Raw genomic sequence first — 16,460 nt, forward strand, 5'->3', positions numbered from 1 at the left:
CTGATCCTTGCGTCAGCGTCAGTACATATGTGTTAAAAAAAACCCACAAGCGTTTGTGTGTTTATGTAAAATGGTGGTGTTGCCACAGTAGCAGATTACTTTACCACACAAATTACAGCTGGCATTGTCTTTTTCTGTAGTTGAAAAGAGAATTCACACCCCGGTGCGCTTCCTGTTCGCCTCTGTTATTTTTGCTTTTGATAGGGGTGGGGACATAGATTTTGCCTTTTGGCAGGCAGGATGCAGCTGAAGGCCGGGTAGGGAGAGGTGCTAAAAGTGTGTCAGTCATGACTCAGATCTAAACTTAGAAAGTGGCCTAGGATGCTGGGTGTGAGAGAGAAAGTCTGTTTTATCGACAAAGAGAAGCGGCGAATTGAGGAAACTGGTGGAGGAGTGAAGTCTCGAACCTCTGACGAAAAGTATCGATCCGATCCAAGTACTTACTTAGTATCAATTATATCGATATTTGCTATGGATGGTCCTGCCTGGAGTAATGGATCCTCGCATCACTAACCTCAGGGCCAGTACATATGTGTTAAAAACCGCCCACACACTTGCCTCGTATTTGTGTGTGTAGTCACCCACGTCGGCGCACATGTTAGCGGAGCAAAAAACGCCTTTGATGCCAGGTCGGGAGAAAATCAAAGTCTCCAAAGACTCACGCTCAGATAATGACGAGTCTCTGCAGACCTCCGAGGCCTTTAGGTTTGCACCCTGGCCCCTGAGGTTTAGCACCGATTTCCTGACTACAAAGTGCAAAAACACTCCGGGCTGCAGTCAAGCGTGGCAACCATACAGTTCTTGGACTTTATTCAGGAAATCGCCTCAGTTCTCAAGTTTTGTATTCTGTGCTTTTAACTCATTTATGACTGGTGTGTATTGGAGTTTTTCCAGCATTGAGGACAAGGACCAATGTTCCCTGTAATTTTCCACGGGTCTGAGCGTTCTCACAAAGTCAGTGAGCAGCGCTTGAAACAACAGTGAGCAACCATAATCCCAAGTGTGACAAGATAATTAATTATCAAACATGTCCAAAACTTGACATCAAGTTACATTTTGCTGAGTTTCCGGCAATGCAAAATTATTTTTCTCTTTTGAATGAATTGACTCATGTACTATTGCAAAGGTTGTACGGCCTACAAACGTCGTTTTTTCTTACAATTCTTTCACAAGATATCCATTTCTTTTTATTTCCTGATATATTTTGTCGCATAATACTATTAATCACATTTTTTTAGTGGAAGTACAATGTTGGCAACACGATTCACTTGATATCATTGGGAAATATTTGAATGCCATACAAACTTTTTCTTCCTTTTTCTGTTTTTTTCTACTTTTTAAAAAATTCTTTTAAAAAAAGTCTCATTGTGTTTCTTTTTTCCGAGCTGTTTTTATTTTTATTCTCTATTTACTTTTTTCCTACGTTTCTTTTCTTTTTTTCTGGCTTTTTTCTAAATTTTTCCTTCTTTTTTTCTCTTCCTTTTGTTTCTTTTTTTCTCAGCTTTTCACTACTTTTTCATTTTGGTATTTTTTTTTTCTTTTTTGTTCTATTCCCCCCTTCCTTTAAGTCATTTTGTGCATAATTTTACTTAATATTTGGTCATGTTGGGATGAAAGAAGCAAAAACAACCCGAAGAACCGTTTAGGACACGAAAAAGCCGGTTCCTTTTAAGTGAGCCGAGCCGAAGAAGCCGGTTCTCGTCAAACTCTACTAACTTTACTCAACTTCGTTCTCCTTCGACTCGACTTCAAAATACCGCATTTAGGACACAACGTCAGGGGAACCTGTGTATTTTTCCCTTCATGCACTGTAACTTTGTCTTATTTCGCTTCTTAATTAGTAATTTTGAGCCCTCATTTTTGTGCGCTGGCTAGATTTTCTTGTGCGCAGAGAATGTGTGAGCAGTGCGCAATTACGCACACGCGCAGTTTAGAGGGAACACTGACTAGCACGTGTCTTTGTTATCTGGTTTTCTGCATTTTATTGGTGTATTTGTCAATGAAATGCATCAGGGTTGCTGTCCTTTTCGAATTTCTTCCGTTTTTTCAAACCTTTTAATTGACGGAGATTCAAAAGGTATTCAAATGGTAAAATAACTAAGACAGGGGTGTCAAACTCAATTATACAGAGGGCCAAAACTCAAACCGCGCCTTTGGTCGCGGGCCGAACAGGATAAATATTTATTGAATACACTTTCCTTTTTAAAATAAATAAATATGAATTTAAAACAGTCAGGAATATTATTCCAGAATAAACAAACTTAACCATTAAATGAATTAAAAATCGTGACTCTCCATAAAAATATCTCCAGTCAAAACTATAAAAAGGAAAATATGAAAAAACGGAAAATATAAATAAAATTTGTGCTTTTCACTTTTGAAATTTGCTTTCGGGAAAAACATCTTCATATTTTTCTTGAATTTTCAACTTTCTGTATCTTTTCTCTGGATTCAAAGTTTTTGAGCTTACTCTCAAGTTTTGTCTTGTAGTGCAGTTTTACATTAAATTCCTTAATTACGGCCACAAAATCTACACAAATAAGAAACGGGTTTACCGGCAATGTCAGTTAACATGATTTTCTCGGCCATTGTGGTTTTTAGTATCCGAGTATAATTTGAAAGTTATCAGGGTTTCATAGACCCGGGCCATTATAGTAGATGTATATTAAAGGATTTCACGGGCCGGATATTATTGCACGGCGGGCCGGATGTGGCCCACGGGCCGTGAGTTTGACACCTGTGAACTAAGACTTGAAGTACTTTAAAAAAGCGGGCAGCAACAAATAACATGTTGCATTTAGTTGGAAATGTGAACGATCTATTATTAGTTATTTTTATAATTATTATAATTTTTTCTAGATCTGTCCTTTGTTATTGCCTCTATATATTACAGTAAAATCCAGACTATAGAGCGCACCTGATTATATGCCGCATCCACCACTTTTTAAGTGATTTGCCACTTTTGTACTTACACAAGCCGCACCTCTGTACAATCCGCGTGCGCACGCATTAAAGCTTACTACACAATCACAAGTTTAACCCAGACCAGGCTGTAAGTTTCACGATTGAAACTAAATAAATAGAACACAATCTTAGAACCTCAATCGGCATCATGAATGGAAAATGATACCCGTGATTAACGTATGATGCAGACTTGTAAAGTCCGGGTCCCGTTGAAAGTAATCCAAGGAAACAAAATGTATATTTCCAAAGTTAAGGGTGGGAAAAATATAAATCCACTATTGTCCGCTGCGACAACAGACAGATCTACCGGTAACTCAGCTGTACCCCACATCCCATCAGCCCGCGTTTGCTCCGGCCCTTCTTTTTGATTCGCTCGTAGAACACATAACAGAATAAATCTCTAAAATAAATACATTACAAAAATGTACAGTTGCAAATACATATTATACACATATTTACAAAGAAAGACGGTACACCGAGAGAGTTTTCATTTCTTTAATAATAATGATATAACTTTCATCCCAAACCCTGCCTTTGAAAGGTACCAACACGCTAGTAGGATCACGCTCGCAATGCATCAAACGTGTCTGTCTAAAGAAAGCATCCCCTAATTGTGAAATTCATGGTAGATCGTCCTCAACTTCCTCCTCATAACTATCGCCATCAAGGGCGTCTTCCCCATTATCGGAACGTACCTTTCCTTTACAGACAATGTATGCATAAACTTAGAGGTTGCAGTCTTTCTTGGCGCACATATTCTACTGGTCTTAATCTAACCTTTTATACTCCAACGCCGCTAGTGGCCGTTAGAAAAATTACATAAATTGGCCGCTTTACTGAATAAGCCGCAGGGCTGAACATTTGGGAAAAAAGTAGCGGCTTATAGTCTGGAATTTACGGTACTGTAATTGTGTTGAGTATATATTGTATTATTTACAACTAGATGTAAGATCTTGGGCCAGAGAGAACGAGTCTTTAGGTCAAGTTATGGTTCTATTTAATAAATGCAAACCAAATGCTCTTTTAAGTCGCTGGAGAACAGTGTTAAGTTTCTATACTGTGGTGAGTTGGTTCTGGCCTGGGCCCAAACCGACCCGAACCCGGCCCAAAATTCAGACCTGGTTCGGGCTTAAAATGTCAATCATTAAGTCGGGCCGGTTGTGCTTCTCTCTTGCCGTTTTTTTTTTCTTCTTTCCTTCGTGAAGGATCTACACAGCATGCACCTACTTTTACTCAAGTAATTATTTGGATAAAGAAAATACTTACTGTCATGTCTGGCGCGGTTGCCAAGGCGCCCAGCTGGTTCCAGCCGGGTGGCGGCGGATTCTGGCGCGGTTGCCGCGACGACCAGTTGGCCCCGCCCATGGACACCGGCTGACTCGCATTGACTGATTGCTTCTTGACAGTATTTAAACGGGTTCTTTTGAAGGGTGCGTTGCTGGATCGTTTGTTATGCTTGTTAAACCTGGTTAACTCTCTGAGACTTATGTGAGACTTCTGTTGAATCCTGTTAAATGCCTAGTCTGTAAAGCTGCCCGCGTTTGATCCTGTTTTGTTTTTTGGTCTGATCCGTTTTGGACAACTTTTCTTTTGTTTGGATTTCTAATCCACTCCGCGACCATCGATCCCCGGATCGAGTGTGCGCACCCTCCTCCTCTTCTCCCAATAAATTGTGAGTTCGTCTACGCGAATGGGTTCTTATCTCCTGTTCCCCTCTCTGCTACGTGACACTTACTCAACTATCAGTTTATCTCCAAATAACTTAATCCCCCCAAAAATTCCTCCTCGGTGTTAGGGGTAAAAGACGCGTGTCTTCCTCCCGCCACCTCCCTCACATCATATGTCATTTCTTCTTCTTGCCTATAGCTTACAAGCTTTACAAACTTTTTTTCGTCTTTTTGGCCAAATCTTTCTCTATTTACAGCCTGTATTTGCTTTTCGGTGCCATTTTGTTTAGTTTCACTGCACGTTGCTGAGATGTGCACTTTGGCGCCAAACCCTTCATTTGGGCGCTGCAATTGCAGTGGACACTTGGTTTGAGGGTCTTGGACCTAAGTAAACCCTAAGCTGTGTAGTTCAGCCAAAACGCACAGTAAAGCTTCGTGCTTACTATAGTGGTAAATTAAAGCTTCGGGTTTATTTCGGGCTCGTTTATCAAATCAAGTGAATTCGTCGGGGTCGGGCAGGTTCGGGTTATACACCTGTGACTCATCCCGCCGTCAGAGTCCTGTTATCAAAATTCCCCAGCCAAAATATTCCGCATTCGAATCAGCTTGACCAGTCATTGAACTTCAGCCTACCCGGTGAAAATCTTCATTGCACTCGATAAATGTAACTTGTATTTAAACTTATAAAATCCTTTATAGTAAAATGTATAAAATCCTTCAACAACGATGATTTTGGTGGAGATGGCGGCGTTATAACTGCCTGTAAAAGATAGATAGATAGATAGATACTTTATTCATCCCCGAAGGGAAATTCACATTTCCAGCAGCATCCCTGAGCTGAGAACAATACAATAATAAAGCAAAAAGAATACAATATACAAATTCCCCAGTGTGACGTGCAAATGCCCACTGTAGCGTGTTATATAGAATAACTAAATAGTGCTACACAGAATACATATTGCAATAAGATTCGGTAATATGCAATGTAGGTGGTGTGGTTTACTGTGGGCTTTTACTCTGCCGGGTAGAGTTAAAGAGCCTCATGGCATGAGGAAGAAAAGATCTCTTCAGTCTGTCCGTAGTACAAGACAGTGACAGCAGTCTGTCGCTGAAACTGCTCTTCTGTCTGGAGATAATGCTGTGTAGTGGATGCGATGGATTGTCCATGATTGACCGCAGCTTTTCCAGTGCCCGTCTCTCAGCTACTGTTGTTAGGCTGTTCAGCTCTTTGCCCACAACAGATCTCGCTTTCCGAGCCAGTTTATTGAGACGAGAGGCATCCTTCTTCTTGACGCTGCCTCCCCAACACGCTGCCGCATAGAAGAGGGCGCTTGCCACTACTGTCTCATAGAATATTTTCAGGAGCTTTTTGCAGATTTTAAAGGAGGCCAGCCTTCTGAGGAAGTAAAGTCGGCTTTGCCCTTTCCTACATAGAGCTTCTGTGTTGGCAGTCCAGTCCAGTTTGTTGTCCAGCTGCACACCCAGGTATTTGTAGGTCTGGACAAATTCTACACATTCTCCTTTGATGGTTACAGGAACCGGGTGACTTCTGGTTCTCCTGAAGTCCACCACCATCTCTCTGGTCTTGGTGGTGTTCAGGTGCAGGTGGTTTGCGTCGCTCCATCGGACAAAGTCCTGAATCAATTTCCTGTACTCCTCCTCCTGCCCATGTCTGATACATCCCACGATCGCAGTGTCGTCGGCAAACTTTTGCACATGGCAGGACTCAGAGTTGTACTTAAAGTCCGATGTATATAGAGTGAATAGGATCGGAGAGAGCACGGTCCCCTGCGGAGATCCTGTGCTGCTAACCACAGTGTCCCGTGTACAGCCCCCCTGTTTCACATACTGGGGTCTGCCTGTCAGGTCAGTAATCCATTCTACAAGGTGTGAGCTAACTCCCATCTCTGTCAGTTTCCTACTCAGTAGCAGAGGCTGTATGGTATTGAAGGCACTGGAGAAGTCCAAAAATGTAATCCTCACAGCCCCCTTAGCCCTATCCAGGTGAGAGAGGGATCGGTGTAACATGTATACTATAGCATCCTCCACTCCCACCTTCTCCTGGTAAGCAAATTGCAGTGGGTCGATGGCGTGACGGACCTGTGAACTAAACTGAACTATTAGAGGCCGTAAATCATACTTGCTCTCACATATCATACTCTCACACATGCACCACTATACTATATCTCAAACACACTACTATACTCTCTCACACATACTATTAATCTCACTCACACAAATTACTATTCTCTCACACACACCACTTTACTGTCACACACATACTACAATGCACTCTCACATATATTACTATACTCTATCACACATACTACTATGCTGGGAGCAATTTCAGTTTAACGTCAAACTGTATTGGTTACCAAAAGTACCCAAAGTAAGTACCCAAAGTAAAACACCACTGAGAGGTGAAGGTAGTGTTACTTAAATGTGAAAAAAACCTGTATTAATAATTAATGGTACGTGCGAAAGAATAGTAGCGTGCGTGTGAGTGAGATTAACACTGTGTGAGAGAGTCCATAGTAGTGTGTGTGTGGGAGTATAGTAATGTGTAAATGAAAGCATAGTAGCATTTTTGAAAGTGTGTATAGTAGTAGTCTATCTATCTATCTATCTATCTATCTATCTATCTATCTATCTATCTATCTATCTATCTATCTATCTATCTATCTATCTATCTATCTATCTATCTATCTATCTATCTATCTATCTATCTATCTATCTATCTATCTATCTATCTATCTATCTATCTATCTATCTATCTATCTATCTATCTATCTATCTATCTACCTACCTACCTACCTACCTACCTACCTACCTACCTACCTACCTACCTACCTACCTACCTACCTACCTACCTACCTACCTACCTACCTACCTTCCTTCCATTTCCTACTGCTCTGTAGATCCTCTTCAACATTCGCTCCTCATCCATCCTCTCAAGGTGTCCAAACCAACCGAGTACTCTCTTATCCACACGCTTGCTCAGTTCCGCTACTACTCCAGTTCTGTCTCTCACAATTTCATTTCTCAATCTATCCAATCTTGTCACTCCTAACATACTCCTCAAACACTTCATCTCAAAAACATTTAATTTCTTTCTCAAATCTGCGTGTGTGTATAAGAGTATAATACAATGTGTTAAAGAGCACAGTGGTGAGTATAGTAATGTTTGTGCAACGGTATGACTGTGTCTGGATCAGGGTATAGTTATGTATATGAGTATGATGTAACATGTGAGAGCAAGTATAATTTACTTCTCAAACGGCCTCTCATACACAAACTGCATGTCATCTTCGAAGTGTGTGGTAAGACATCTGCAACGTGAGCAAATTTGCCCGCGCTTTATTCGCTCGCACATGACCCCAAAACGTACTAAATGAGACCCTCGCGCGAGCCAGGGCTTCCTTGAGACAAAACGCATTTACGAATCCTAACGATTGTGCGGAGAGCGGCGTCCTCCACGCACGGTTTATTGCGTACGTAACAATTACCAACGAGGGCATGTAAAAAAACTCAGCGCCTCGCATAAATCCATCCCCGGCTTCTCGATCCGTCTGCACTTCCAGTCTGCGGTCGGGAAAATGCAGTCTTCTCAACCTCAGTTCGCTTAGTGTAAACAAGCCACTTGTGTGCGTGTGTGGGTGGTTGTTTGTCTTGTCTTGAATGAGCTGTACAATCAATTAACCAGAGGTGAGTAGAGTCACCAAAATTTGTACTCAAGGAACAGGGTTACTTTAACTTCATTACTTTCGATTACTTTTGGATTACTCCAATACCAAATATGCTAATAAAAGACAAAAGAAACTAAATATGAATAAAATGACTATATTTTGTGCAGGCTTGGGGAGTAATGCAACACATGGAACGGCAAAAATGATGTTGGAAAGCTGTTTGGATTTATTTTCATTTTGTTTCTGTCGCATTTTATGTTCGTTTTGCCGGAGATCAAAGAGATCAAAGCCAGGAGAGAAAGCTTACCACGTGTTGTGAGCATCTCACTCAGGGGACATGGGAAGGAAGATAATAAGTGGAGAAGAACATGCGTAAATACATGGAGGGGATTTGAGTAACTGGTTCAATGTAGCCCAATTTAGCAAAGATTATAAAGATTAGTTTCTTCTTCCCAAATACTACTCAAGAAAAAGTAAAAAGTATAGTGATTCAAATATTGCCAGAAGTACAAAATGCCCCCAAAACTTACTCAAGTAAATGCAACAGAGTAAGTGTAACTCATTACTACCACCTCTGCAATTACCTTGCACATTTTCTTCACGCTTGTGTGGTTGCAGGATTGAGTACATTTTTGTGGTTTCATCGTTTGCTATTTAAACTTCCCTGCGCTTGTCGTCATTTTTAAAGGACGGTGGGGCTTTTACTGTGGCGGGGTAAGCCACATTTAAGATGGGAATGGAGTGGCCAAGAGAAACCTTGTTATGATTTGGACTTGAAACAAGCGTTTTTTCCTGGGTTGATACTAGTCTTTTTTTACAGTACTGTATATGTTATAAGGTGTTTACCAATAGGGTAACACTCTATTTATTGCAGTGTAAATATTTCATTGTATTTTGGATGGGGGGTAATTCTAAGTACTCAAATGGACAGTGTGTATTATTTGACCTCTAGATGTCGCAGTGCAACTGAAAACGAGTGCCAAGAAGCACAATTAAGTATACAAACTACAGAGAGTCAAAGAGAAAGGCCACCCTTTTGTAGGATTTTTGGCTTTCCAGGTACCCGTAGCAGCAAGATAGTGGACTAGCAAGTTAGCTCCTTCATGGTGAGGCTCATTATGGCCGTGTCAGTTGGGTATATAAGGGGAAAGAAAATCCTGAGAAAAAAAGCCCAGACAACCTGTGTGTCTCATTGTCTGTAAAATATTGTAGTTTGTTGTTCTGTTGGGAAACATAGGTAACAGTGTATGGTTTGGTTTGACTTTTTTAAAAGTGATAATTGGGTGTTTATCCATAAATCCTTTTTCTGAATTTCTGAATGCTAAGTATTAATTTATGTGTATAAATGGAACCTGTTTGTGTAAAAGACAAAATTAAATTGTACTACTCTCCGGTCTCCCGAAGTCCAAAATTCAAGAGCCTGCAGTTGGTACAAAATGCTGCTGTGAGGCTTTTAACTAAGACAAGAAAGTTTGATCAGATTACCCCGATTTTAGCTAACCTGCATTGGCTCCCTGTTAGCTTAAGATGTGATTTTAAGGTTCTGTTAGTAGTATACAAAATCATGCATGGACTTGCTCCCTCATATCTTTTCGATTGAGTTTTCCCTTGCCCTCATGTTGGTTTTAGATCAGGGGATGGTGTAAGTCTTTCAGCTACTCAGTAAAGTTTTGCTGGTCGAGCAGAGTCGATCGGTTTATTTTCTGACATTATTGTCATAGCCCAGCTCAAGCGCAGCATTAAATATTATTTTCCAAAATAATATGGACGATAACGATAACAACAATTGTAACATTCATAATAATTACAACATTAATAATACTAATGTGCATTAATCCATTGTCATGGGGAATATCTAAATGACCTCGTAACATCTCACAAAAGTAAAATTTATTCATTCACTTTACATCTGCTTACCCTATTTTGGGTCCATCCTCGTCTCGTCAAGTCAAGTCATGTTTATATGTGTAGTGCTTTATTACAACAAGGAGTCTCAAAGGGCTGCACAGACCACTGAATATTACTTCACCATCCCCTGATCTAAAACCTACATGAGGGCAAGGAAAAACTCAAAAACCTCAACATGAGGAAAATAAGAAACCTTGAGAAGGGACCGCACATAAGGTAATCCCCCTTCCAGGATGACCAGGCTGCAATGGCTGTTGCAATAACAAATAATATACAGTGTTGAGATTTGACTATCAAAATGTAACGTTTACCAAATTGTTTGAATTAGTTATCTGACTCCATTAACCAAACGACCTATATTCATCCAACAATTATGCGCGCTAGTTTTTTGAGAGAGAAATGACCAGGAAGGACCACACGGGGGCGCATTTCTATTCTTTCTAACAGCAGATCTAAGTGTAAACAGGAGACGGCCCGCATCGAAGTTGCCCGGGATCATTTGTACATTTCAACAAACAAAGCAAAGACATCCTACTATTCCCCATATTGACTATGTGTCATCTGCAGCTAACTTTAGCTTTCTCTTATTGGTTATCTTCTCCTAGCATGAGGGGCGTGTCGGCTCCTCCCATGGGCGTGCCAAGGTAGTTGTTTTGTGCCCAACAATCTCTGGTCGTCCTGCGTCAGCACACCCAGGCATCCTGTTATCAGAAATGTCCTAGACAAAACATCTTCCACACAGCCTGCCCTGACCTTTTATTGTACATTGAACTAAAGCACAGTCAGTGAATATCTTTATTGCATTAAACTGAATACATGTAACTTGTAGTCAATCGTATTAAATCCTTTATAGTCAAATGTAGAAAATCCTTTAACAGATACTGTCAACATGAAATATAGGTCATTCATAAGCTATAGAATAGAAGTGTGTTTTAAGCCTAAATTCAAACAGTTCCACTGAGGGCAGATAATTCCACAGCACCTAGCCATGTTTTTGAAATGTGGGAGGAAACAAGAATGCCTGAGGGCACAGGGAGGACGGGGGACCTCTGAACTGTGAGGCGGACGTGATAATAGCAATGCACCCTGGTCCCTACTATAACATTTAAACTCAAGCATCATTTCGATCTGCCTGCCAAGTAATACAAAGTACAAACTCACCAAATTAACCCTGCTTAAAGCTTGTTGTTGTTATATGGTCTCCGAGTCATCTTCTTGACTAAGGGTTCATGCATCCTCCAACTCTGTTGCCAAAAGTTTTTCCATGGCGACAGTTTGTTTTCATTTTAGCATAACTTGACCAAGTTGACTATTCTCCCCGCTGATTGGTTATTAGCAAATGGTTTAGGTTTTCCATTTATATAGTATTTAGAAAACTGTGATGGACTATTTCTAGGCACTAGTCAAGTCAAGTCAAGTCATTTTTATTTGTATAGCCCTTAATCACAAAGAGTATCATAGGGCTGCACAGGTTGTTACACATGAGAAGTATAGGTTATTCATATGCTATAGAGTAGAAGTGAGTTTTAAGCTTAGATTTAAACATTTCCACTGAGGTTGCAGATCGGATCGCAGGGGGAAGAGCATTCCACTACACCGGTGCCCGGATGGAGAACGCTCTCGAACCAGCGGAACACTTCTTGGCTCTTGGGAGCACCAGAAGACCGGCGCTCTCAGAACGAAGGCTTCGGGCTGGAACATAGGGGGAAATCAGATCTGAAAGATATGAGGGAGAAAGTCCATGTATGATTTTGTATAATATTAAGAGAACCTTGAAATCACATCTTAGGCTAACAGGGAGCCAATGCAAGTTAGCCAAAATTGGGGTGATGTGATCGGACTTTTTTGTCCTAGTTAAAAGCCTCGCTGCGGCATTTTGTACCAGCTGAAGACTCTTGAGTCTGGTCATCGGAAGACCGGAGAGTATTGCATTACAGTAATCGAGACGGGAGGTAACAAACGCGTGAATTATAATCTCAGCATCCGACTGAGACAGTATAGGACAAATTTTAGCAATGTTACGAAGATGGAAGAAAGCGGTTCTAGTAATTTTCTTCACATGTGTTTGAAAGGACAGATCGGGGTCAAATGTGACACCTAAATTTTGAAGTGAGTCACTCTGTGTGATGTGACATTTGTCAATGTTCACAGCAGTTTTAGAGAATAAGTCGCGGCATTTAGATGGACCAATAAATAACACTAGAAATAATGGTCCACTCATCAATACTTGTATAGTTTCCTATTTACATTTCGCCACCCCTTTTTATATTCTCTTAGTAACAAACGTCCCCTTTGTGTGTGTCCCATCCCACAGTGGTGCATGACCGGGAGCTGTCCCCTCGGCGGCGTCACCACAAAGAGTACAAGTTCAACTTGTCGCAGATCCCCGAGGGCGAGGCCGTCACCGCCGCCGAGTTCCGCCTCTACAAGGAGTGCGTGAGCCGAGGCTTTTCTAACGACACCTTTCTGCTGAAAGTCTACCAAGTGGTCAAGGAGCACCTGGACAGGTAGAGCTTTACAAAAGAGAAGGGTGTGTAAATGACAGGGTTGGGTAGGGTTAATTTAACTTGATTTCTTTCAAGTACTTTTGGATTACTCCAATACCAAATATGCTAATAAAAGACAAAAGAAAGTAAATATGAATAAAATGACTCAATTTTGTGCAGGCTTGAGGAGTAACGGAATACACAGAACAGCAAAAAGGATGTTGGCAAGCTGTTTGGATTTATTTTCATTTTGTTTCTGTCGCATTTTATGTTAGTTTTGCCAGAGATCAAAGCCAGGAGAGAAAGCTTACCACGTGTTTTGAGTCATAATTTTATTCATATTTAGTTTCTTTTGTCTTTTATTAGCATATTTGGTATTGGAGTAATCCAAAAGTAATTGAAAGTAATCAAATTAAAGTAACCCTACCCAACCCTGATAATCATGTATAGTATTGTATATGAGAGAGTATAGTAATGTTTGTGAATAGGTATGGCTGTGTTTTTAGGTGCGCCTTATAGTCCAGAAAATACAGTTTCTAGCAAGGAGCAGTTTCTGCCTTTCCAAACTGTCTGACTTCTATCATCATTAAAAAAGCAACCTTTTTGGGCGTGGTCCAGAAAGGTTCTCAGACTCAAAGTGATCCTCGCAGAGCTTTCAGGATTTAAGGATTCCATCTTGAGATGCTGGCAATCGTCTCAAGTATTTGTCCACGGTGTCAAAGGGTTTCAACGGGTATCGGGAGCTGCTTATTTTCTGCATTCCTTTACCCCGACAATGGGTGCTTTGTAATCTCCAGCCAAGAAGTAAAGCCTTTTATTTTCCCAGATATTTGAAGATTAAAGGGCCAATAAAGCTCTCTATTATTTTGGTGGGTATTTTGTTTTCAACTGGTTGATTTAGTTAACTGAGGAATAGCCATATTGAAAAGAATACAGACATTTTTCAGCTTCTGCTTTACGAGCCTTGTGACTTCTGTTCCAGAGTGCAGACATAATAACAGAGGGGCTGATTACCCTGACACCCTTTGTACTTTTTCATTGTTGGGGTACTTTGGAGAACAGCAGGTCAGGAATGTGGACACAATGTCAAAAATGTATGGAAGCAGCAGGGTGCAGGTTGCTGTGACTACCAATTTAGAAAGATATAAAAACAATCCCTGTTATTATTGTAATTTAGGAATATAGTATACAATTCTGAAAAAGTTATATGATATTCAAAACCCACGAAGAAGTTTACTTTATCAGATATCAGTAACATATAAGATATACAACTGTAACAAAATAAAAACTATAGATCTAAGAAGTACAAATACAGAACACAGAATTGCAGTTGAATACAGTAATGAATAGTCTTCATTGTCATCGTATAATAGTACAAAGAAATCGGAGGGCTTCTCTTTTCAGTGCAAGAAAGCGATGTAGAGAGCAGCCGGCTAGAATCAGGGATCCTCATGTTGGGCCAGGTTTCCGTGATGATTAAAATAAAGGGGTCACGAATGGAGCGGTTTCCCACGAGTTTATAGCTCCAGGTCATCCGTTTCTAGGTAATGGATTTGGCGATCGGCATATTTTTGCGCTCGACTAACTTTCCACGATTCAATCAATGAATTTCTTTTCAATGTTATGAGCCGCTAAACTACTGTCGCTGTGCTTTGCAGTTTGTTTCGGTAGACATAATGACTTGTGCAGCCACTTTGCTGTTTGACTGCCCATTACAGTAGCATAGAATTGAGAAGAATAGCTACTCAGAGATCTGTTCAATCGCCTGGACAAAGCATAAACTGAGTATGGGATGGAAAAGTAATGACAAGCAATCAACCCCAGAGGAATCACCACAGACAACAACATCAACCACCAAAAGTTTGAACATGTCACCAAATCAAAATATTTTGGAGCTGTCATATTAGAATAGGGACCAGAACCAGAAATCATAGCCAAGATTGCTCAAACCGCAGCCACACTTGCCAGTGTTAAACACATCTGGAGGGACAAAAGGAGCTAAATCAAAGCTCAGACGTATGCAAGCATTGGTTACTTCCATCATCCTCTACGCTTGCGAGACAAAGACACTCACACAAAGCTGGAAAGGAAAACCAGGCCATGGAGATATGATCCTCCAGGAAACTTCTAGGCATCAGCTACATAGCCCATGCACATAGGACCCTCCAAAGAACTCTTGTCAAATGTGCGCAGACAAAAACCGTAGTGGTGTGGTCACGTCAGAAGATCACCAGGACTGGTCAAGATGATTTTCAGAGGGGGCAAAGGGAGAGAAAGAGAGAAAAAGACCTGGGCCATCAACATAAAAAATGGGCTGGTGCCAACCTTCCCACAACCCAAATGTAGGCCAGGGACTATCAGTATTGGAGAAAGCTGACCTGAGTTGTGTCCTCAGTGGTGCCTTGATGACCCAGACTAGGTTAACGTATCTGTGATCCAGTTTTGGTTCGCGTATTTGATGTTGTTAGGAATTAATTATTCAAATTTACCGTTTACCAAATTGTTCGAATTAGTTATCTGACTCCATTAACCAAAAACAACCTACATTCACCTAACAATGCGTGCTCGTTTCTTGATGGAAAAGATGGACAAGAGACCGGCATTTTCACACGGAGGCAGATTTAATTTCTTCAACAATTGAACGAAGTGAACTCCATCGAATATGGCCTAATTAGCCGAATTAGTGTCGCTCAAGTCTCTGTCAAGCCTCCTCTCTCGATCTTCTGCTTCCTTCTCTCAGCCCACGTTTTTCCCGCAAGCTGGTGTGGCGGCTCCTCCCATGGGCGTGCCAGGAAAGCCCCCACGTGGGGTCCACCATCTCGGAGAAGAGGGTCGCGATGTCTGGAATTAACCAAAACAACACAGAGCGTTTCTACATCATCAGGGCCTTGTTCTCCAAACATTGCCTGCCGTCCCCCGTCAAAGTCCTGTTATCGAAATTCCCCAGCCAAAACATTCCGCATTTGGAACAGCGTGACCTGAAGCCCACTGAGTGAAAATCTTTATTGCACTCAACAAATGTAACTTGTATTCAATTGTATAAAATCCCTTATAGTCAAATGTATAAAATCCTTCAATGTCGACACCACAATTTCTGTGTGTTACCGCTCGAGACAGAGATGCTATTGCGCAAGAGCGGCTGTGAGAAGCCTCACTCTATTCGAAGAATGTGGTGTTGCGACAATAGTCAACAATGTATTCTTCCGACGAGTTCTATTATCGATTTTTGTCAACAACGTCGACTAATCTTTGCAGCCCAAGCTATAACTGAAACAAAACCTGCTTGTCGTGACTTGCTCCCTCATATCTCTTAGATTTAATTTCGCCCTATGTTCCGGTCCGGAGCCTTCACTCTGAAAATGCTGGTCTACTAGTGATCCCAAGAGCCAAGAAGAGATCCGCAGGTTCGAGAGCGTTCTCCATTCGGGCCGCAGTGCTGTGGAATGCTCTTCCCCCTGAGATCCGATCTGCAACCTCAGTGGAACTGTTTAAATCTAGGCTTAAAACACACTTCTATTCTATAGAATATGAACAACCTATATTTTATGTTGACAATATATGTGTATTATTTGTTATGGCAACATCCATTGCAGCCTGGTCATCCTGGAAGGGGGATTACCTCATGTGCGGTCCCTTAAGATTGCTTCATTTTCCTCATGTTGAGGTTTTTGAGTTTTTCCTTGCCCTTCTGTAGGTTTTAGATCAGGGGATGGTGTCATAATAGTCTGTAGTTTGCAATAATCTGTGGT

The 16,460-nt window shown here is 41.1% G+C and overlaps 1 protein-coding gene across 1 annotated transcript in view; it reads left to right on the plus strand.

The window, feature by feature from the left end:
- Window positions 1–16,460, plus strand: part of bmp6 (bone morphogenetic protein 6) — a 97,654-nt gene that overhangs the window by 41,198 nt on the left and 39,996 nt on the right. Inside the window, exon 2 of the mRNA XM_088321865.1 lies at window positions 12,540–12,732. Within this exon, the coding sequence (XP_088177991.1) occupies window positions 12,540–12,732 (193 nt within the window). The remainder of the gene's footprint in view (window positions 1–12,539; window positions 12,733–16,460) is intronic.

This window comes from Urocampus carinirostris, chromosome 18, assembly GCF_059441175.1.
Source record: "Urocampus carinirostris isolate Australia breed hairy pipefish chromosome 18, RoL_Ucar_1.0, whole genome shotgun sequence".
NCBI classification, from domain to species: Eukaryota; Metazoa; Chordata; class Actinopteri; order Syngnathiformes; family Syngnathidae; genus Urocampus; species Urocampus carinirostris.